We start from the raw sequence: 23,449 nt of genomic DNA, 5'->3' as shown, positions 1-23,449 counted from the left end.
GCCTCCCTCATCCTCCCCCAACCTCCCCCATCCTCCCTCATCCTCCCCCAACCTCCCCCATCCTCCCTCATCCTCCCCCAACCTCCCCCATCCTCCCCCATCCACCCCCAACCTTCCCCAGCCTCCCCAATCCCCCCCCTTCCCCCAGCCTCCCCCAGCTTCCCTCAGCTTCCCTCATCCCCCCCACTTTCCCCCACCCTCAGGGATAGTGACCCCATCATTGGGCAGGGATGGTGTCTCTCTGTTGCCGAATTGTCCATTCCAAGCGCTTAGTACAGTGCTCTGCACATAGTAAGTGCTCAATCATTACGATTGAATGAAGGAGAAAAGCGGGCCCCACCACCTTCCCCCGTCCCTCCCTTCAGGGGCAGGACCTGCCCCGACCTCCCCCCCCCCCACAATAGCAGTCATCATCATAATAGTTTCTGTTCATTCATTCATTTAATCGTATCTGTTGAGCGCCTACAGTGTGCAGAGCACTGGACTAAGCGCTTCAACTCTTCCCCTCTTTAGAGGCCTACTGAGGGCTCCCCTCCTCCAGGAGGCCTTCCCAGACAGTCCTCACTTTCCCTCTGCCCTTCCTCCCCTCCCATAATAACAATTAACATCACGGTATTTGTTCATGCATTTAATCGTATCTATTGAGCGCCTACTGTGTGCAGAGCACTGGGCTAAGCGCTCGAACTCTCTTCCCCTCTTCAGAGCCCTGCTGAGAGCGCCCCTCCTCCAGGAGGCCTTCCCAGATTGAGCCCTCCCTTTCCCTCTGCCCCTCCTCCCCTCCCCATTGCCCCTACTCCCTCCCTCTGCTCTAACCCCTTCTCCTCACAGCACTTGTGTGTCTTTGTATATATTATTTATTATTCTATTTTATTAATGATTTGTGTATATCTGTGCTTCTATTTATCTTGATGGTATTGGCGCCTGACTACTTGTTTTGCTATCTGTCTCCCCTGTTCAGACTGTGAGCCTGTTGTTGGGCAGGGATGGTCTCTCTCTGTTGCCGAACTATCCATTCCAAGCGCTTGGTACAGTGCTGTGCACACAGTAAGCGCTCAATAAATACGATTGAATAAATGAATGAATTCAGCAACAGATAGAGACCATCCCTGCCCGACAACGGGCTCTCAGTCTAAAAGGGGGAGACAGACAGCAAAACAAGTATTGTTCAGCGCTTACCAGGTGCCAAGCACTCTTCAAAGCACTGAAGTGGATACAGGCAAATGGGGTTGGACACAGTGCCCCTATCCCATGTGGGGCTCTCAGCCTCAATCCCCATTTTACAGATGAGGTAACTGAGGCCTGGAGAAGTGAAGAGACTGGCCCAAGGTCACACAGCAAAGTGGCAGTGGCGGGATTAGAACTTCCAGGCCCGTGCTCTAGCCACTATTACTATTATTATGGTATTTATTAAGAATTTACTTTATGCCAAACACTGCTCTAAGCGCTGGGGTAGATCCAGGAAAATCAGGTTGTACCACTTGGGGCTCACAGTTTTAATCCCTGTTTTCCAGATGAAGAAACTGAGGCCTGGAGAAGTGAAGTGACTGGCCCAAGGTCACAGCAAACAAGTGGCAGAGGTGGGATTAGAACGTCCAGGCCCGTGCTCTAGCCACTATTACTATTATTATGGTATTTATGAAGTATTTACTATGTGCCAAACAGTGTTCTAAGCGCTGGGGTAGATCCACGAAAATCAGGTTGTACCACGTGGGGCTCACAGTTTTAATCCCCGTTTTCCAGATGAGGTAACTGGGGCCCGGAGAAGTGAAGTGATTGGCCCAAGGTCACACCGCAGGCAAGTGGCGGGGCTGGGATTAGAACCCATGTCCTCTGAATCCCAAGCTCTTTCCACTAAGCCACGCTGCTTCTCAAACAGATAGCGCCTTGTCTCTCGAGCCTCCCCTCTGCCCCCCACACCTCGGCAGAAGGCAGGGTCGCCTGCTTGTCCGGAGAGGGGGCGGAGGGGACACTTCCCGTGGTCCCCTCAAACTTGGGGCTGGAAACGGGGGCGCCTGGGCCCCCCAGAGAGGTTGGTGCTCGCGGCTCATGGCGAGTTGCAGCTATAATAATGATGGCATTTGTTAAGCGCTTACTATGTGCAAAGCACTGTTTTAAGCGCTGGGTAGGATACAGGGTGATCAGGTTGTCCCACGTGGGGCTCACCGTCTTAATCCTCATTTTACACATGGGGTGACAGAGGCCCAGAGAAGTGAAGTGACTTGCCCAAAGTCACCCAGCTGACAAGCGACGGAGCCGAGATTAGAACCCGTGACCTCTGACTCCCAAGCCTGTTCAGAGCACTGTTCTAAGCACTGGGGTAGATTTACAGGGTAATGAGGTTGTCCCACGTGAGACTCACAGTCTTCATCCCCATTTTACAGACAAGGTCACTGAAGCCCAGAGATGTTGGTATTTGTTCAGCACTTACTATGTGCAGAGCACTGTTCTAAGCGCTGGGGTAGATTTACAGGGCAATGAGGTTGTCCCACGTGAGGCTCACAGTCTTCTTCCCCATTTGACAGATGAGGTAACTGAGGCTCAGAGAAGTGAAGTGACTTGCCCAAAGTCACCCAGCTGACAAGCGACGGAGCCGACATTAGAACTCATGACCTCTGACTCCCAAGCCCGGGCTCTTGCCAATAAGCCACGCTGCAGCGTGGCTGGGTAGATATACGGGAATCAAGTTGTCCCACGTGGGGCTCGCCGTCTTCATCCCTGTTTTGCAGAGGAGGTAGCTGAGGCACAGGGAGGTTCAGTGGCTTGCCCAAGGTCACACGGTAGACAAGTGGCGAAGCCAGGCTTAGAACCCACGCCCTTCGACTCCCAAGTCCGGGCACTTGCCGCTAAACCACGTTGCTTCTCTGCGTTATTGTTATATTGTACTTTCCCAAGCGCTTAGTACAGTGCTCTGCACACAGTAAGCGTTCAATAAATACTATTGAATGAATTAATTAATTATTAGGCACCTTCGGGCTTTATGCCTTTGCAGATGCCGGAGTCCACTTCAGCCCCCAGCCCACTTTCTCCCTCCCCTCCCCACTCTCCGAACGACCCCGGATTCTGATTCCAGGTCCTTCATTCCGTCGTATTTATTAAGCGCTTATTGTGTGCAGAGCACTGTACTAAGTGCTTGGGAAAGTACAGCGAGAAGCCGCGTGGCTCAGTGGAAAGAGCACGGGCTTGGGAGTCAGAGGTCATGCGTTCAAATCCCGGCTCAGCCGCTTGGTCAGCCGTGTGACTTTGAGCAAGTCACGTCACTTCTCTGGGCCTCAGTTACCTCTTCTGTAAAATGGGGATGAAGACTGTGGGCCCCATGGGGGACAACCTGATCACCTTGTATCCTCTCCAGCGCTTAGAACAGTGCTTTGCACATAGTAAGCGCTTAACAAATGCCATCTTTATTACAGTACAGCAGTGAGGAGTGACAGTCCCAGGCCAGGCTGGGCCTGCAGTCTGGAGGGTCCTGGGTTGACTCAGACCCAGGTTCCCGGGTTCAGGCGTCCCAGCTTCCCAACCAGAAATACCAGTTTGGATCTCCCAGGTATTAGGCGCTCATCACTGTTTTTTAGCAGGAAGCAGGTGTTGCGGCCTGGAGAGATCTGGTTTACTTTAAAAAAAGAAAACAACCTGATCTGTCTGTTTTAGTTTGAGGTTGTAAGTAGCGCCCACTGCCTTGCTTATACATTCTCCAATCGGTTCATTAAAACATAAGCACAAAAATCCACTCACTTAAACCATATTTTTTTTCCTCCTAATCGGATGAACGTTTATGGCTCAGAAGATTAATCCCACTCAATTCCTCAGAACCAATTTTTGTTGCTTAGGGCACAGGAGGACGGAGTTTTTGCTGTAATTCAGGCTTTGTTACAACTACCCTCGATACTAGGTAGGGGATGACATCTCCACTTGGTCGCCCAGGATTGGTTGAATGTTGCTGTTTAGGTTTGCTTTTAAATTTAATTAGTCAATCATTCACACTCTTTAATTCCTGCTCTCCAACCCTCTCCCTCCTGCCCCCCTAATGAGGTTCAGCACTATTCACTTTCTTGCGGTATTTTACATTAAACAAATTTAGACCTAGGAATGATAGGAATGCCAAATCAGAGTGGGCAGCATTTCTGCAGTCTTTTCCCACCAATTTTATTTGCCTCCTTTCGTTTTTATCATTCGCCTCTGTGCTCCTACTCGTGAAACCGGTTGTGTGTTTGCAACTTGTTTCTGCTTGTTATTCATTAGATTGTAAACTCTTTGAGAGCAAGCCCCGTGCCTTTTTCTTCTTGTCGCGCGTCTGCAAGTGTCTAGTAGAGTGCCATGCACTGTGTAGGTGTTGAGAAAATAGAGGTGATTTTCCCCGAAATCCTGACCTGAAAGGTGAGGGGAACTCCTCGGGACCTGCCCTGGCAGCTTCATTCCAGCTTTATTTCAGCCTAGAAGCAGTTGCATTTAAACAAAGATCATCAGTAGTACTTACTAAGCACCTTTTGAGAGCAAAGCACTGTACTGAGTGCTTGGGAAGGACTGCAGCAGGAGGAAAACCCCCAATCACTGACATTTAGGAGTTTACAATATAATGGGGTGGGCAGACAAAAATTATTTGCAAATAGTGGGAAAAAAGGAGCTAGCAGGAAGTTATACAAGTATATTGGGATGAAAATAAGTGAAGAAGCAATTGGATGTACAAATAAAATATACCTATGTACTTAAATACAGAGGATATAAATGAATTGTATTAGTGCTAAGGATCGTATAGGGTTAATATGACTAGGATGTTGAGAATTTCCTTCTCTCCTTGCAGAAATATGTGAGATCGTCCCAGAAGTTAAACGATTTATGTCCTACATGATAGTCAGCACAAGTCATTCATTCATTCAACAATATTTATTGAGCGCTGACTATGTGCAGAGCACTGTACTAAGCTCTTGGAATGTACAGTTCAGCAACAGATAGAGACAATCCCTGCCCATTGACGGGCTTACAGTCTAATCAGGGGAGACAGACGGACGAAAACAAGACAACTTAATCACGATAAATAGAATCAAGTCAGTATTCTGTTCAAAAGACAAGCATTATATTTGCCTTGGGAAGACTTTTGCATCCTGTCTAGAAGTTGAATGTATTACAGAATGGATTTGGAATCCCAAAGTCTAAAATGGATGCCCAATTTATCTCAGACAAGAAGGAAACCAATTAATGGTAAATTGCCACTTCTGAATCTTTGCACATAGCACCAGACCTACTACGCTTTGTTAGAAACTAATCCAGAAAATTCAAGCACCTGCACATATCAGTCTAACTGAGATTTGGTAGATTGGGAGAATCATTACAGTAAGTTCCCACCTATGAGGATTTTTCTCATATGGTGTGAAGCGATGGCTAGAGCTAGTGGCTCGTTATCCAATTTTTAGATTATACAAGCTCTCTTCTCTCCATTACTTTTTTTTTCCACTTCTCAAGAGCACTTCCTGTGGAAGTTAGCCAGAGAAATAAAAGGATATAAAAAACTCAAATCAACTGGTTGTGTATCTTGGTAAAAGATTTGGTGGGGAAGGAGCTACCGATTAGTGGCTGAAGTGAAATAGAGTATTTATAGATTTCAATTTTCCAGAGCCCGGCTGCTCTTTGTTGCCACATAAAAATCCAGAGCTGGCAGCACCCAAATGTGAATGAAATTAATATAGGAAGGTAGGTGTAACCAGGGCAAAAGATATTTAAAAATTTGGCATTATTTTAGGTAAGAAGTTGATGAGGCAGTCCAGTAAGTGGACTGGAGTCCCCTCTGGGCTGGAAGCTCCTCTAGACTGGCAACTGGAAGCTTCTTGTGGGCTGGGAACATAACTACCAACTCTGTTGTACTCTTCCTAGTGCTTAGTTCAGTGCTCAGTAAACAATAAATTCCATTGATCCTGGAGCAGAGCATCTTGGCAAAAGCAAATTAATACATGGAAATGCATGTATTCCTAGGGAGTAAAACCTGTGTTGCCCATCTAGCCGTACACACCTCGTGTTTTTCAAATGGTTCCGTTGGCATCCTTGTAACCTGACAACACTGCCTCTATTTTAAGCTGTCGGGTGGTCATTTTTCATTTGCATCGCCCCATCAGTCAGGACCTTTCCCTGTCCCAGACACTGAGTCACTTCCTTTCTTTAAATCATAATAGTAAACAACATGTGGAGGGGTATTTTTTTTTACCCACCCATCTCTTTCCTTTTCCCTTTTCCATGCACTACTCATCTTCTCCTCCCATTACCTCTGAGCTCTTCCTCATTACTCGCCTTCCCCACCCCCCATATCTGCCACCTCCTACTTTCTCTGCACCTTAAGGCTCCCTCCCACTTGCCTTCCCCACCCTCGTTCCTCCTTCCTCCCACTCGCTCTTACTTCATCTTCACAAGAATTTCTTTCTGCAGGTAGTTATAATTTGACCCCTTTAAAAGTCACCTTTTCCTTTTTAGATGGAATTTTCCTTTGGACTTGAAAAAGGGCCACATATTGCGACTAGATTACTCCTTATTTTGTAGCGGAGTTTGTAACATAATTTAGATTTTATGGCAGTCACCGTATAGGGCATGTTACCAAATTTAGAAAAGAACTTGTCTTCCACTTGTACATGTGATCTAGGGTGGGAGTTCCATCTCCTGATTGCAGTGTGGGCCTGGAAATCAGTCTTCAGTTTTGGGGCTTTTTTGGTGTTTTTATTTTAAGGTATTTGTTAGGTGCTTAACTATGTGCCAGGCACTGTATTCTACCGTGTCCCTGGGATAGGGACACGATAATCAGGTTGGACTCAAAGTCTTGATCCTCATTTTACAGATGAGTTAAGTGAGGCACAGAGAAGTGAAGTGGCTTGTCCAAAGTCACACAGCAGACGAGCAGCAGAGCAGGGATTAGAACCCAGGCCCATACTCTTTCCTCTAGGTCACACTGCTTCAGTTCTCTCTGCTGCTTCACCTCGCCACCAACTTGGTAGTTGAACATCAGGCAATTGCCAGAAATTCATCTTGCCCTGGGATCGTCTCCCAATCTCTTAAAACATCTAGGTGTCGTGAGGTCTTGAGTGTTGATCCTTTAAGATCCTCAGGTGAAAGGCATATTAAAGACAAATAATAAGAATCTCTCTCGGCTTCAAGGAGGTGAAGCTGCAGCTCAGTCTGCTTTGTGAAAATGCTTCTTCAAATAAGGGATTTGAACAAGTTTCAAGTCCTGACATTAAATCACATCTCTAACTGAAATCCACTCTTCAGCTGGAAAATTACATCCATTATTTCAGAGTTTTCTAGCGTGTGCTGGGAAAATCATTAGACCAGTGAACGATACTAAAGCACTGTGATATTTTGATTCCTTTATCGTACTCGTTTCAGAATTTTTGCATCCCAGGCCAATGAAATTTCCACACGGAATGGGATACTTTAAGACCTCTGCTAAATTAAGGTTCTCTTCAGGAACAGAAGAATAATTATATCGTTATTTTAAAGATTTTAGAATTTGATTAGCTAGGTTATTTTTGAATGTTGATTACAGATTCAGATTTGCTCTCCGGGGTGGCTCCTCTGGAGTAAATGCTACCAACTTGTGCCAGTTCTGTAGATTAAGACCTCTCTTGTCATTGTGGGCAGGGAACATGTCTGCCAACTCTGTGGCATTGCATTCTTCCCAAGTGCTTAGTATGGTGCCCTGCACATATCTAAGCGCTCAATAAGTACCGCGCTCAATAAATACCGCTGGTGGTGGTGCTTTCTCAGCTTCTCGAGAATGTTCTTACCAGTGGTATAGCTTGAACTTTGAACATTTCCATCCCAACTTTCATCAAAAGCTGGAGACTTGAACTTGGAGAGCCAACCACATTAGTTACAATTGATCTGTGCGGCGGTGGTGTAAAACTACAGGTTAGTGAATATATTCAGTTAGATGACCACTAATTCACCTTCATAGCCCTTTTTCTTTCCTCCTCTTAGCTGCAATTTATTTTGTTGTCTCTTACCCCAGTTTGAATGTAAGCTCCTTGCGGGAAGGGATCAAGTCTATTATTAATTCTTTTGCGTTCTACTAAGCCCGTGATTTAGTGCCCTGGACATAATAGGTGTCCAATAAATGCTATTGATTGAATCTTTCGTAATGTTTTTTTTGACAACGAATTTTGGCTAGAACATTGTTAGGGAATTAGAGATTGTTGGCCATAACAATATGAACCTGTTTGTACCATGTGGTGTGCAGAGAGTTTGGGTATTTGTGCATGACAGTGAAAAAAGAGAGTATTTCAGCACATTTTCCTTGGTAAGAAGGAAAGCAGCTTGGCCTAGTGGATAGAGAGTCAGAAGTATCTGAGAATCAATCCCCGCTCCGCCACTTGTCTGCTGTGTGACCCTGAACACATCACTTCCCTTCTGTGTGCTTCAGAAGTTCCCTCATCTGTAAAATGAGAATTAATACTATGAACCCCAAGTGAGACATGGACTGTGTCCAACCTGATTATAGTGTATCTACCCCAGTGCTTAGTACAGTGACTGGCGTAAGTGGTATTTAAGCACTTAAATACCATTTAAAAAATAAAAAATAAAGAAAAGGTAAGTCAGAGAATCATGAAACAGTTTTTTTCAGTCTCCTTTGTTGTTAAAGAATTGACCTCTCACTTCCATAGAGACCTTTTCAGGAATACGTAGGAATAAAAGATTAATTTTTCAGTGCCTACTATAATCCTTGCTAAATTTTCCCATATTTATATTCCGGGGTTAAGTAGGACACACCTCCTCCTGTTTCAAAAATAGGTAGAAAACTCATGATGTCGCCGATAGTAGTAATAGTATTAGGTGCTTACTCTGTGCAGAGCACTGTGCCACGCACTGGGAATTAGACACCGACCCTGTCCTTCAAGGGACTCACCATCTAAAAGGGCTGCTTTGAAGCTGCTTTGTACTTTATGATTTGTGTTAGAAAGCCAGCTAGGCTAATACATATTCCATGTACACATGTCCAAAAATTCACTTTTCTTAGACAAACTTAATCTGATAAAAATCATTCAGTCTTTGCATTAGGATTTTTGAATTAAGAATTCAAAAAAAAAAAAAACCCGTCTCGACTCGTTATCCAGATATCTTGCAGTGAGTGGGGTCTGGGGGTAGGAGGGGAAGGGAAGGAAGGAGAGAGAGAGGGAGACCCTTTAGTTTTAAAAGAAAGTTTATGGATCTAGTGTAAGTGACGTAAGGGCCTGGTACTATATTTTCAAGTTGGGAGTAAGATGCGTCTATAAAATTATAAATTATAAATTATATATATAATTATATATATATAATTATATATAAATTAAAATTATAAATCAAGAGACATCAGATGTATAGGTCTGGGTTAGATTTATTCCAGTCACTAATATGATTGTGAAGTTGCAAAGTGGTGGAATTCCTTAGGTGAGATATACTTCCGGTCTTCAAGATGGAAAAGCAAGGTGTGATAATGCCAGATGCAGTCTGTGGTAACATTTCCACCCTGCAGATGGATGGTGAAAACTAATATTCATCCCAGCTATGAGTGCCTCTCAGAGTAGAACCAAAAGCACCAGAACTTGCATCGAGATATTTCTCCATTTTTTTTTATTAGCCTCATGCTAATTGTTTTGTAGGCTGCATGAAGAATACTTTTGAGAATGTGGGTTGCTCTTTGTCTTAATGTGAGCACTCTCTCCCACCTTTCTCCCCATTACCCTCTTAACTTAGCCTGTGGTTTAGCAACTGCTCAGAACTCAAAACAGCAACATTCAATCATTCAGTACTATTTATTGAGCGCTTACTATGTGCAGAGCACTGGACTAAGCACTTGGAATGTACAATTCGGCAACAGATAGAGACAATCCCTGCCCAGTAACGGGCTCAAAGTCTAAAGTGGGGGAAGACAGACAGCAAAGCAAAACAGAACAAAACAACAGTCCCAGTTCCTAAAGCTTTGTAGGCCAGAGTTATTAGTGTTCCTTGAGGATTTGTGGGAAAAAAAATTCATAGTCCATGGTTAATCATTTGTATTTTATCAAATGTCTAGTGGGTGCAGCACACCATACTAAGCACTTTAGAGATCGTAATAGAATCAGTGAAAATGATCCCTCCCCTGAAGGAGTTTGCAGTCTAACTGGGGAGACGGGCATTAAAATCAATTACTGAAAGACAGAAGGAAAGAGGGTTATGAACAGTTAGTGTGTGCTTCAGTAATAGGATATGGAAGATATGTGCCCATAGTGCTGTTGGAGGTTGTCAATACTGAACTGCTTAGGTGGTACAAAAGTACTGAACTGGCAGGAGTGGGGACATAAATTAATTGGGGATGGTCTCTGGGTGGAAATGTGATTTCAGATGGGCTTTGAAAATGAGCGCTTTGGTCTGTCAAATTTGAAACGGGGTGTTCCAGGCCCGGGCGTGAGTGTGAGTAAGAGCCTGCCGAGGGAGAAATGAGAAAGAGGCAGAGTGAATAGATTCATTGAAGAGGAATGAGGAGTGTGAGCTGGGGTATAGTGGGAGAGGAGGAGAGTGATGACTCTGGCACCAGGAGGGCACATTGATCCTGTTCCCTTTAAACTTCCCTGGCCCTACTGTCAACTATTCCAATTCCAAGGTATTTGGAAACTTTAAGCAAATACCTTGAGCACTAAATTAGGACCACAAAACGATTTCATATATAAGGAAGATTGAGCCCAAAAGGGGGAGACCACTATGCATTACCTTCTGCTGTCTTTTGTGGTTTAGTGAGCTAAATTCAAATTCAGTTTCATAATCTTTCAAATTTTTGGAGTTTTCCAAATGCTCCATCTCTGAAAGCCTAAAACTTCTGGAGAAGGTGGCTGTTGTTACTTAGAAATTGAGAGATGCAAAACACTAAATAGGTTACTGGGCCCACCCCACTAGTGCCTAAAAGTTGTTTCTTGCAAAGTATCCTTGAATGTTTTTGCCTAGTGGACATCTAAGCCCTTCAGGGATATAAAACTCCCTTTCCTTTGAAGGGAGGTTTTACTATAATTGAATTGATGGCTCTCATTACTGGAAAAGGATTCCTGACCTTCATTGAACACTTGCTTTGATTCCTCCTTGATCATCATTTTTCCTCCTCCTTGATGTTTATGTCCTTCATATACTTAAGCCTGTTGGCCTGTTCCAGTTACTCAGCGTTACTAAGGTAAAAGGAATAAATAATGGACTTATGCGTCGATGCCTCTCTTCCCTTAATATTCTGACTACTCTTCTCAGAACTCCCTTTTATTAATTGTTTTTTCCTGATATCAAAATATGCAACCAGAACCTCCATCCTCCCCCCGCCCCTAACATATAAATCATTTAACGGTTAGCAAATTATTTAACAGTAGTATGATCGGAGTTCCCAGAGGAAATCATTTGCTATTTCCATTACTGCTCAGAGCCAGAACGGAGAATTGTTAGGGCTGCTCTAACAATCTGGTCGGCCAAGTATTTACAGTCGAAAGGGCCCTAGTCTCCCTGTTCCGTGATACCTCTCCGTCCTGGGCTACACTGACACTTTTTTTCCCTCCCTTATAGATTGTTTATGCAGAAAGACCTCTCACTGACAACCACAGGTCATTGGCTTCATACGGCTTGAAAGATGGGGATGTGGTGATTTTACGGCAGAAGGAAAATGCAGATCCACGGCCCCCAGTGCAGTTTCCGGGTAAGAAAGCTCAGAATACTATTACTGCTACTTATAATAATAATACTAATAATGATTGTGGTACTTGTTAAGCAGTTACCACATGCCAAGTATTTAGGCAGATAAAAAATGAGAGACGCAGCCCAGGTGCCACATAGGATTCACGGTATAAAGGGGACAGGGAAGAGGTATTTAATCTCCATTTTACCAAGGAGGAAATTGAGGCACGCACAAGTTCAAGAACTTTTCCAAGGTCATAAGGCAGGCAAGTGGTGGAGCTGGGATTAGGACCCAGATCCTCTGAGTCCCAGGCCTGTGCTCCGTCCACTTGACCACACTGCTTCAGATCCAACACCAGGCCTCTAGGCAGGATAACACCTAGAAATTTTCCATCAGAACAGCCTGATATAATGGAACTCCTCTCTTTGGTCCTGCCAATTCCTGGAAACTGTTCTTTAAACAGTGAGAGGTAGCCTTCTAGTCTCCTGGCTGTGGAACTTTACAGTTGTCGTGATGGTATTGGCAATAATAATAATAATAATGGCATTTGTTAAGTGCTTACTATGTGGAAAGCACTGTTCTAAGTGCTGGGGGGATACAAGATGATCAGGTTGTCCCACGTGGGGCTCACAGTCTTTATCCCCATTTTCCAGATGAGGTAACTGAGATACAGAGAAGTTGTGACTTGCCCAAGGTCACACAACTGACAAGTGGTGGAGCCGGGATTAGAACTCCTGACCTCTGACTCCCAAGTCCGGACTCTTTTCAATGAGCCACACTAGAGCCTATAAGTTAGTGTTTCCAGTGAGTCTAGAACTCTAGAAGCAGCGTGGCTCAGTGGAAAGCGCCTGGGCTTCAGGGTCAGAGGTCATGGGTTCGATTCCCGGCTCTGCCACTTGTCAGCTGTATGACTCTGGGCAAGTCACTTAACTTCTCTGTGCCTCAGTTACCTCATTTGTAAAAAGGGGGTTAACTGTGAGCCTCCCGTGGGACAATCTGATTCCCCTGTATCTACCCCAGCGCTTAGAACAGTGCTCTGCACATAGTAAGCGCTCAACAAATACCAACATTATTATTATTAACTTGATGTACAAGATGTCCTTTAAGTACCATGCCTCTCCCCCTCCCCCCCTGCCCCCGGCTCCTCCACAGCAGGTCAACAGAGTAAGTGCTTAACATTTACCATCATTATTAAATGGCTGGAGACTTGTTTTGGGATGATTACTAATTTACAGGAGGAGCAGACCTTCAAAAGACTGGCTTTTTCTCATGTGGATTCCAGGATTCCCTGACTGTATTTGAGAATGAAGTGCTTTATCAATTGTCTCATGAAAATCTTACACTTGAAAATGCAGAGGGCTGACTCCATCGTCAGTGGTATTTATTAAGAGCTTACCATGTGCCAAGCACTGTACTGAGTGTTTGGGAGAGTACAGCATAACAGAATTGCTAAATGTGTTCCCTGCCAACTCCAGTAGAGCAGCTGACTAGTTTTTCCTGAGGTTTGGTTTTGATGTAATTTGATAGTTGGGTGAAAAACTTACTTGGAAGTCGGTTGCTTATTGCTGGTGGATGATATGTAGGCTATGATGTGTGGATGTATATGTATGCGTGTGTGGGTATATATATATATCTGTGTATGTATATAGGGATATATCTGTGTATGTATTGAGCAGCCCAACGTTAATTGAAAGCAGCATAGCCAAGTAGAAAGAGCACCAGCCTGGAAGTCAGAGGACCTGGGTTATGATCTTGGTTCTGCCAATTGTCTGCTCTCTGATCTTGGGCAAGTCACTTAACTTCTCTCATCCTCAGTTTGCTCATTTGTAAAATGAGAATTCAATACCCTTCCTCCCTCCTACTTAGACTGTGAGCCCTCTTTGGGACAGGGACTGCACCCGACCTGATTAATTTGTATCTATCCCACCACTTAGAGCAGTGTTCAACACGCTGTAAGCTCTTCACAGATATCATAATTATTATTATCATTATTATTACTTTGTCTAGTCCTTGAGAAAGTAAAGTCACCAGCAAGGTAAGAGTGCTATCCATTCCCTGGCATTTGTCCTCAGACACCTCAAAAATCCTTCCAAACTTTTGCCTTTTTATGAGGATTCTTTCTTAACATGATGTGGGCCCAAGGAACACTGGTTTGCTACCCTTAAACATTATGCACACAGATGAGGTCCTGGGGCTCCATTAGATCAGCATTATTAGCTAATATAATGAAGCACAAAGAGTTCTGAGTTCTAGAAGTGTTTTTAACTGGTGTGTTACTTGCATATGGCCTTATTCTGTGAGCTGGGACAAGTCATAAGAACCTAGAAATGCTGTGTCAAATCAGACCAGTGGTTCAATAACCCCAGTATTCTGTGCCTGACAGTGGCACCGAGAAATAAGTGCCATCAATATAATGGGGCTTATACTCCTTGGCCTCCAGCCACATGGTTAGAAAACCTCTTCTAGCCCTTACCTTTCTTTCTAATAATGTGTTACGATCTATAGAAATTCAAGAGCTTTGAAAAATACACCAGAATTGAGTCGTTTTGAGACAGACACCCAAATAAGATGTGTCCCATCCTGATTCAGAATCCCCTCGTCTATTGTACCCATTGGTGTAGGTAGAACCTGTCTCTAATGAGGTTGCTTAAAATACTTCTAGACTGTGAACCCGCTGAGGGCTCTACACACAGAAGCACCCAATAAGTACGACTGAATGAATGAATGAATACTTGCCACAGCATCAAGTTCCCAAGTTGTGCAGTTGCGTGTTATATTTCTCAAAATATCGCATCCCATAACATCTAGCCCTCCCATCTCCTCATCACTTTTTCTGTCAGCGAAAAATTTTCAGAGTTCTTCCTCTCGGTGGAGCTAAAGATCTTAGAGGCTGCAGGGGATGGGAAGAGGGCAGAAGAGGGGGCTGGAAGGAGGCGGCGGCCAGTTTACTTAGTTCGTGTAGCTCTCAGGGAACACCATCAACAGCGTAGTTCTTGTCTCTGTCCCACCATCACCTCCTATCTTCCTCCTCCCTGCTCCTTCTCTTACCCTTCTCTCCTTTTTCACCCCCCACAGGAATCCTGACCTCCAATTTCAAGAAGATTTATTGGGCGATGGCCCACTCCTCCTGGTTGAGACTGTAATTTTAAAAAGTTTGAATTCAGTAGCGCCTGTTGCCTATTTCCCTTGGTCTGAGAGAATCCTTTGGTTTGCTCATTGAACACTTCAGGGGCCAAGGTTCTTTATTCTGTCACCTTAATTATGACAGTGGCAGCACAGTTTAGAAGGTAAAGTGTGGAAGTTTGATGCAAGAGCCTTGCTAACTCGGTATGACCTCGGGCAAGTCACTTCATTTTTCCCGTCTATTTTTCCGTCCATAAAATGAAGATGATAATTGCCACCTTCTTGCCTCCCGGGGGCAATTAAAGAGTAAATGTCTGTACAGCTTAGATGAAAGGCAACGTAAATCCAAAGTATTGCTAGGAATCTCACTCAGCCAATAGACACATCCAGCCCAGACTTGCAGAATCTACCCCCTCACATCCCTCTTGCCAGAACCAGCTTTCTAATTGAAGGCATCAGGGTTTTGGTGGTTAATGTCAGTCAGTGGAGGTCGCCAGTGCCACAGTGATTTTCCGGGGGTGGGGGGGGACGGGGACGGGCGGGCATTAGGCACCCAGAAATGTGAAACAGGAGGCCCACAAATGTGTTCGCTTAAAAGTGACAGAGATTCCCATTCCTTCTCTAGCAATTTCCAAGCAGCAAGTGTATTTAATGTTACTGTGCAAGAAGCGGCGTGACGTAGTGGATAGAGCACTGGCCTGGGATTCAGAGGGTCATGGTTTCGAATCCCAGTTTCGCCACTTGTCTGCTGTGTGACCTTGGGCAAGTCACTTCCCTTCTCTGGCCCTCCGTTACCTCAGCTGTAAAAGGGGGATTGAGACCCTGAGCCCCCTGTGGGACGGAGACTGACACCAACCCGATTTGCTTGTATCCATCCCAGTGCTTAAAACAGTGCCTGACACACAGTAAGTGCTTAACAGATGCCGCAGTTGTTATTATAATTATTATTATTATCGTTATTACTACCTTTAAAGTTGTTGCCCTTCATTATTGTTGCCCTCTGTTCCTTTTCTCCCGGCCGATCTCAGTGTCTTCTCTTCTCTCCCCCCACCCCACCCCATCTCGTCCAGAAAGTACTTTGAAACGGGTGAGATCTGCAAAGACAGGGAAGTAGGTGGAAAGATGGTAGGATGCAGCAACCCCATGGGAGATACCGGGCCACGTCTATTTAAAGACCAAAGCGTGGGTGCAGCGAGCCTAAGATGCTGCCGCATTTGTCCCCCCATTGTATGTGTGTGATCTGTCGGTGTGAATTTTTGAAATGATTTCCCCTTCCACAGGTCTCCCGCGGATAGACTTCAGTAGCATTGCTGTGCCCGGCACATCAACTCCCCAGCAGCAGCAGCAACAGCAGCAGCAGCCACAGCCAGCACAGCATTCCCGCTCATCCCCGGCCGACTCTGCCTCATCCCCTCAGGGCTTGGATAATCCAGCCTTACTGCGGGATATGCTGCTTGCCAACCCTCACGAGTTGTCCCTGCTGAAGGAGCGCAACCCTCCCCTCGCCGAAGCTCTTCTCAGTGGAGACCTTGGTGAGTCCGAATGGCCGGAGGGTAGGGGCGAGTAGACCTGCATCGAGGAGATGACCCGAGCATAGAAAGAACAAAGCAGCTCTGCCTGTCCAGTGGCTAAATCCATAGTTTAGGGTTTACGGTGTTGTGGTGATTAGGGTTTATTTAGGACAGGGATCAGCAGATGTTTTCCAACTCAGAATTCCCGGCTAATTGTTTTGAGAACCGGTGCCGCCTATTTTATTTCTTGTGGTATCAAGAGATTTGCACTTTGAGCGAATCACTTTTCCTAACCTTATGGTTCTTACTGTGTTTCTGGAACTTTCTGCTGAGAGCGTATGATTAAATTAAAAAGATTACATTGTTACCACATTAAGGTGACATATTTAAATGATCATCACTCATGTGCTAAAAGACACAAAAGTTAGAAAGTGTCAAACTCTTCTTAGTTACATTCTCATCCATTTCCATGGAACTTCCTGAAGACCAAGTGGCCTGCCAAATGAATGTGAGTTGGTAAACAGTCTTTAGTGTATATTTTTCAATCAGAGTGGGTGGTGAGGGTAAGAGAGGAAAAAGAACTTGTCTTTAATATTATTACATTAAATTGACCAGGGTTTTGGGTGAGATATAGGCAGTTCCAGGCAAGGTACTGCAAGGTAGTAGTTTCCCATAGCTTTCTTGCCGTGACCTCTTACTCCTGCCCTCCCTCCTGTCTGGAACTTCCTCCCCAATCATGTCTGACAGACCACTATTCTTCCCATCTTCAGCACTCTTCTGGAATCACAGCTCCTCCAGGAGGTCTTCTCCAAGTAATTTCTCACTTCCCCATCCTATATCCCTTTCAGCTGCCACTTCAGTGCCACCCAAGTACTTAACACTTCACCTGTGGCACTTAAGTACATATTTTTAAACTGTAGATTGTGAGCTGCTTGTGAGCAGGGAATGTGTCTGTTATATTGTACTCTCCCAAGCGCTTAGTACAGTGCTTTGCAGACAGTAAGTGCTCAGTAAATACATTTGACTATCAATTCCTCTTATCTATAACTTACTTTAGTACCTCCCTCCTTCACACCACTGCTGCCTCTCCCTGCTAGATTTTAACCTCCATGAGAACAGGGATCATATTCACTAGCCCTTCTGTCCTCTCCCAAGCACTTAGTACAGTGCTCTGCACATAAATGCTCAAACACCATTGATTGATAGATTGACGTTTACACTGAGAAGACTCTTTGAAGGTCTAAAAGCACATTTAACTTGGCAAACAGTTGATTTCTCTCTGCTGTACTTCAAGTTAAGAGTCTTCAGGTTGCCCGTACTAACTGTATAATTCAGGGTTGTGGTTCAGTCTAAATGATAGCCTTTCCAAATCATCTCTAAGTGTCATCTCCACCTCCCACTTGGAAATGGCCCTTGAAAAGCCATTAGGCAACCTGGGGCAGGATGGCGTGACAGTGTGGTACGCTTTAGTACAGCTCATAGTTTGATGGCGGTCACTGTGATTTCTGCAGAGAAATTTACCAGGGTCCTGGTGGAACAGCAGCAGGACCGAGCTCGAAGGGAGCAAGAGAGGATTCGACTCTTTTCAGCTGACCCCTTTGATCTTGAAGCTCAAGCCAAGATAGAAGAAGACATAAGGTAATAACAGACCTCCTCCGTCGAAGGGAGAGGCTTTGAGTGCGTGACAGGGTTCCTCGCTGCTAGGACCCATGTACCGCTTGGAGACGTCTTTTCAGTAACAGCCTTCCCCTACCTGTCGATTTTCCCCCAGTGCCTGAACAGCGTCATGCAAATGAGGGAGCTTAATCAAGGTTATGTGGTGATGATCACTTGCGGACAGTGCTCCGTTCCTTTCATAAGAGGCAGAGAGCATCATCAGAGCAATTTCCATCCAGGCTTCCTTTGGGTGGGATCAGACAGCTGACGTTGTTGGCCTCCCCCCACCCCCGGGAAACAGAAATCTTTCTTGCAGTGACATCTGCCAAGCTGCTGATGCCTGCTTTTTGAATTAATTTCCTTCGGCAGGAAGTTTGAGACTCTGATTTAATTCAGACCTGGAGCGTGGTTACAGTCAGAGAGAAACAGCTCTGTAAAATGGCCAGGTTGGTGTTCCAAAATCATTTTCCTTCAGCTTTTCCTGCACCGGCCCCAGGGAATGAATTGAATGACATTGCTCAGCCTGAATTTCTGTGTTCCAAAATTGCATTTGGTCATCGTAAAATCGAAACAAAATTTAAGGAACTGTTAGCCACGTAGGATCAGTCTCTATAACTAAAAGAGAAACTGCATTTTTAACCTATTCAACTGTGACAAATGGAAATAAAATACTGCTTTGCCTTTGGCAAAGTAACATTTCCATTGCTGGCAGATCTGATGCAATAGCAGCAAAGAGCGATATCTCGGAAAACTAAACTGAAATTTCGTGGAAGTCAAAGAGCTTAAATAACACTCGGGAAGAAAAATGACATTTGGAAGTTAGAGTAGGTTGTGTCGTCCCCAGAGCCCTTTTACTGGCTTTCCTCATTCCGGATTTTAAAATAAGTGCATGTAGGCATTTGATGAGACCGAAGAAAGGGGCCTTGGGAAACATCACTGGCAAATCTCTCCATGTAATCAGAAGGCTGGTTCTTTGCCTTGCCAGAGATCTCTCTGAAAGGTGATGTTATGGGTTTTCCTCCAGTGACAAGGTTGGGAAGTCCCTCTGTAGAACACACTCCAGGGAACAGCTGGGTTTGACCCTTTGGAGGAAAAAGATAATTATGGTTTGAAGCTAGTAAGGGAAGAGAACAGGGGTGCACGAGGGCTCTCTTGAAAAGTTCAGAGCATTCCCCTGAACATCCATCCAAGCAGAGTTGTTTTGACCAAAACCATTGCAGATGAGGCTGCGATTAAAACTGAGGTGGGTCACGAACAACCCGAAAGACATGGTGGAGCTGAGTTCACTGCTAATTCTTGGTTGGGAGGGAGTACGGTGGCCTCACAGGACACCGCCCCAGGCCCCAACAACATGCCGTATTTGTTAAACACTTACTATGTGCCAGGCGCTGTTCTAAGCACTGCGAGGAAATACAAGCAAATGGGGTTGGACACAGTCCCTGTCCCACATGGGGCTCAGTCTTAATCCCCATTGTACAGGTGAGTTAACTGAGGCACAGAGAAGTGAAGCGACCTGCCCAGGGTCACACAGCAAATTGGCAGAGCTGGGATTAGAACCCATGACCTTCCTACCAGGTCCGTGCTCTATCCATTAGTCCACGTAGAAGGTTATGGTCACGCTTGTCTCTTCGGAGTGCTGTCTAGTTGAAGTTTTTATAAGAAAAAATTAGGCACAGAAGTACTTCACAGGCATTAAGAAGGATTTTTATAGTGTGTAACTAGGTTAAATGTGTTTGGCTTCATTAACCGCAAGCAGTTTGAAGTGACTCTTCTGAGTGTTAAGTTTGCAGATAATGTTACTTCAGTGGCTTTTCCTGCCTGAAGAGTAGGAGATGGATTCAGATGTCTGAAAGCTCTTTTCTAATTTTAACATTGATTGTTTAATACACGGGACTTGAAGAAGGTACATGATCTCTGACCTCTTGGAGTTTACCCTCTATAGTGTTTCTGATTAACTCTTTGTTAGATTTTAGTTGGGAATAGACAGCTGTTGGCTAGGGACTTCCTTGGCCACTAAATTCAGCCAGTCGCTTACTTAAGACAGAAACTGAAAGTGCTATGGGAGAATCGAGGTGAGCTCTTTCTGGAGAAGGACCTTCTGATTCCTCTAGATTAAGGAGAATTTCCTTCTTACAACAGCCTTTAAAGCAGGTCATCATACAGTTCTTTAAACTGGATAAAAACTGTGATGGTCCTGTTTTAATAATGTAGTTGTACTTGGGGGCAGAAAAAATGTGCACATTTATTTCCGATTTGGTGATTGCAAAATCTGAAGTTTCTCTTCATTGATATAAATGCTTCCGATGCTTGGTTTTGGTTTGTGCCAGGCAACAGAACATCGAGGAGAACATGACAATAGCCATGGAAGAAGCCCCTGAGAGCTTTGGCCAAGTGGTGATGCTTTACATTAACTGTAAAGTGAATGGACATCCGGTGAAAGCCTTCGTCGACTCAGGTGACTTTTCAGTCTCTCATCCTCCTCAGTCCTCAACCTACCCGCCCTCTCTTCCAGAGGGTAACCCTCTGTTCTCACAGTTGACAAGTTACAAAAAATGACAACTTTAATTAATATAATGCAACAAATCACAGTCGTCCAAAGAAGTGGAAGAGAATGAGGGAGCATTTTCCACCAGTTCCAGCGGAAGAGATGGATTGTTTTATGTTCTATTCCCAGTCCCATCACTGATTTGTTTGGTGACTTAGGAACGTGTTACTTGATGTATCTGACTATCAAACAGAAACTCCTTACCATTGGCTTCAAAGCACTCAGTCGCCTTCCCCCTTCTAACTTGCGCCTCAGATTTCCTACTTCAACCCGGCACATTCTCACTTGGCTCCTCTAATGCCAACCTATTCACTATACCTTGATCCCATCTATCTTGCCACCAACCCTTTCCCCACATCCTGCCTCTGCCTGGAACTCCCTCCCACTTCATATCAGACAGGTCACCATTCTCCCCACCTTCAAAGCCGTATTAAAATCACATTTCCCCCAAGAAGCCTTCCCTGACTAAGCCCTCATTTGCTCTCCTCCCTCTCCCTTCTTTGCACCCTTTATTCACCCCACCCTCAGCCCCCCAGCAGTTATGTACATATCCATAGTTTGTATTAATGACTGTCCGTCCCTCCGTAAATTCCTTGTGGGCAGGGAGCATGTCTGCCAGCTCTTATATTGTACTCTTCAAAACAGTACAGCGCTCTACCCACAGTAAGCACTCAATAAATACGATTGATTTGATTTACAAAATAGAGATGACACGGGTCTGTAAATCATTTAGAGAGATCCTTAAATCTTAATGGCGAGATGTTGCCTCTCTAAACGGCAGGTAACCCATTGCAACAGAGCGTGTTTGTATTCTGTTCTGTTTGTATACTGGCAAGTTTGAAGACTTTGTGCCCCTGACTGTTTTGCTTTCAGTTCTTGAAGTTTGAGCACTTGTGGAATGCCGGTGACAAAAATAAATCTGCTTGTTCGCTGAGTCCCAGTAAAATGATAGTCTTTCCCTGGAGAACCAATTTCTTCAGTGTTTTCAAGACCGAAGCAGAATGAAGCATTTTCAGAAAAGGCCTCATGGATAATGGTTACCTGGATGCTTCATGAGGACAATTTGAGGGGAGCGTTTGCACATCTTTTTAATATAGATAAAAACCTTATTGAGTACAATAGCTGGTTTCCTCTTGGAATGCCCTAGAGTTGGTCCCTGTGCTAAACTTAAGCTAAGTCCTAGGCAATGAACTACTGATTCTTAAATAAACTCTGGCCGGGTGATACAGTTTAGGCTTTCTTCGTCATTCCAGGGGCCCAGATGACCATCATGAGCCAAGCTTGTGCAGAAAGGTGTAATATAATGAGACTGGTGGACCGGCGATGGGCAGGGATTGCTAAAGGCGTGGGGACCCAGAAAATTATTGGGAGGGTACATCTAGGTAAGTAAAGATACTCTTGCCATCATAAAAACTATATTGCCGGAAATCAAACGTTCGGGCCAGTAAATCTGATAACGAGCATGTTTTTAGTCTGCCTGGTGGCAAAGGCTGGATGAAAACCAAGGGCCAATCTATGAAGGGGCGGCTCCTCCCAGGGCCCAGTTTGAAAAGCAAGTGGGAGGGGCAGAGGATTTATCCACCCGTTTCCCCATAGGCCTTTCCAAAACGCAGTCTGGATTCAGGGGGCGGTGCAAATACATTCGAGAAAGGTAATTGCTTTGCCACATGATGGGAGAGGATCATATTCTGACCCAGGAAAAAATATTTAGCCCATGAGGTGCTAGGCTCCTATGATAACTTTGAGTTGCCTTGAGAGCAAATCTCCTGCCACTGACCCACTTCTCTTATTTATAACTCTTTGGTAACAATTGCAGTTGTGATATTAAAAGCAAATGTAAGCCCGTTGTGGTTGTCTCTCTGTATTGCTGAACTGTACTTTCCAAGCGCTTAGTACAGTGCTCTGCACACAGTAAGCACTCAATAAATACGATTGAATGAATGAATGAAATGATGCTTTAGGTGCTATTAAGTCTGTTGGATTGTACTCTCCCGAGCATTTCATACAGTACACTGCACACAGTAGGCTCTCATTATATGCCACTGATTGACCAGTTGGTATGTAAAACCCACAATTTGATGTGGTCCTGACCAAATGACTATAAGCGAAGTCTAGGGCATTTGGTATCCACCCCACCCTCAGTCCCACATCACTTATTATATATCTATAAATGCTATATTCCAAATTATATTAATGTCTGTCTCCCCCTCTAGGCTGTAAACTCACTTTGGGCAGGGAACCTATCCACCAACTCCTGTTGCATTGTACTCACACAAATTCTTAGTACAGTGCTCTCTTTTCACAGAGTAAGCAATCAATAAATACTACTGATTGATTCCAGGGTCGTGACCCAAATAAACATGCTTTTGAAACAGTGCTGGCCCTGGGTGGTCAATGTAATTCAGAAATTCCAGAAACAGGCTCATTTTAAGGACGTGTTTTTTAAGATGGCATGTCTCTAGCTCCCAGGAGACCTTCAGCCCCAGTCTTGTGGAGCACCGACCCTGTTCGTAACAGGTGGCAAACCAGTTTCTACTGAGCATTGGGATCCCAAGCAATTTCTGTGGCCAAAGCCTAGATTAAATGAATTGGCAAAGAAAAGTAATTGGCCTAGAAGACTAGTTCATTTGTATTGCGCATCATAGCCACCTTAGAGGCTTTTCCACTACTGAGCTGAAATATTTGAACTCGATTGAGAATCCGTGCAACTTTAATACAGTAAAATCAACTTGGCACAATGATATCCAATTCCCATAATGTAATTTGGTCCTTTCTCGAAGGCGTAGAAAGTGACATCTGTCTTTGGTGTCTTTCAGCTCAGGTTCAGATTGAAGGGGATTTCCTGCCATGTTCCTTCTCTATACTTGAGGAGCAGCCCATGGACATGCTTCTAGGACTGGATATGCTCAAGCGACATCAGGTAACCAAAGCCTATCCCGATGTTGGATTGGCACTTGTAAACTGAGAAATGCGACTTTT

At 44.7% G+C, this 23,449-nt stretch overlaps 1 protein-coding gene across 2 annotated transcripts in view; it reads left to right on the top strand.

The window, feature by feature from the left end:
• LOC100081001 (protein DDI1 homolog 2) overlaps positions 1-23,449 on the top strand; it is a 37,567-nt gene that overhangs the window by 1,032 nt on the left and 13,086 nt on the right. For both annotated transcript variants that reach the window (XM_029065410.2, XM_029065411.2), the window contains exons 2-7: positions 11,527-11,656; positions 16,039-16,290; positions 17,781-17,907; positions 20,253-20,380; positions 21,724-21,852; positions 23,287-23,390. In XM_029065410.2, coding sequence (XP_028921243.1) covers positions 11,527-11,656; positions 16,039-16,290; positions 17,781-17,907; positions 20,253-20,380; positions 21,724-21,852; positions 23,287-23,390 — 870 coding nt within the window. The remainder of the gene's footprint in view (positions 1-11,526; positions 11,657-16,038; positions 16,291-17,780; positions 17,908-20,252; positions 20,381-21,723; positions 21,853-23,286; positions 23,391-23,449) is intronic.

Source organism: Ornithorhynchus anatinus, chromosome 5 (assembly GCF_004115215.2).
Source record: "Ornithorhynchus anatinus isolate Pmale09 chromosome 5, mOrnAna1.pri.v4, whole genome shotgun sequence".
NCBI classification, from domain to species: domain Eukaryota; kingdom Metazoa; phylum Chordata; class Mammalia; order Monotremata; family Ornithorhynchidae; genus Ornithorhynchus; species Ornithorhynchus anatinus.
This window is presented reverse-complemented; position numbering and strand designations above follow the sequence as displayed.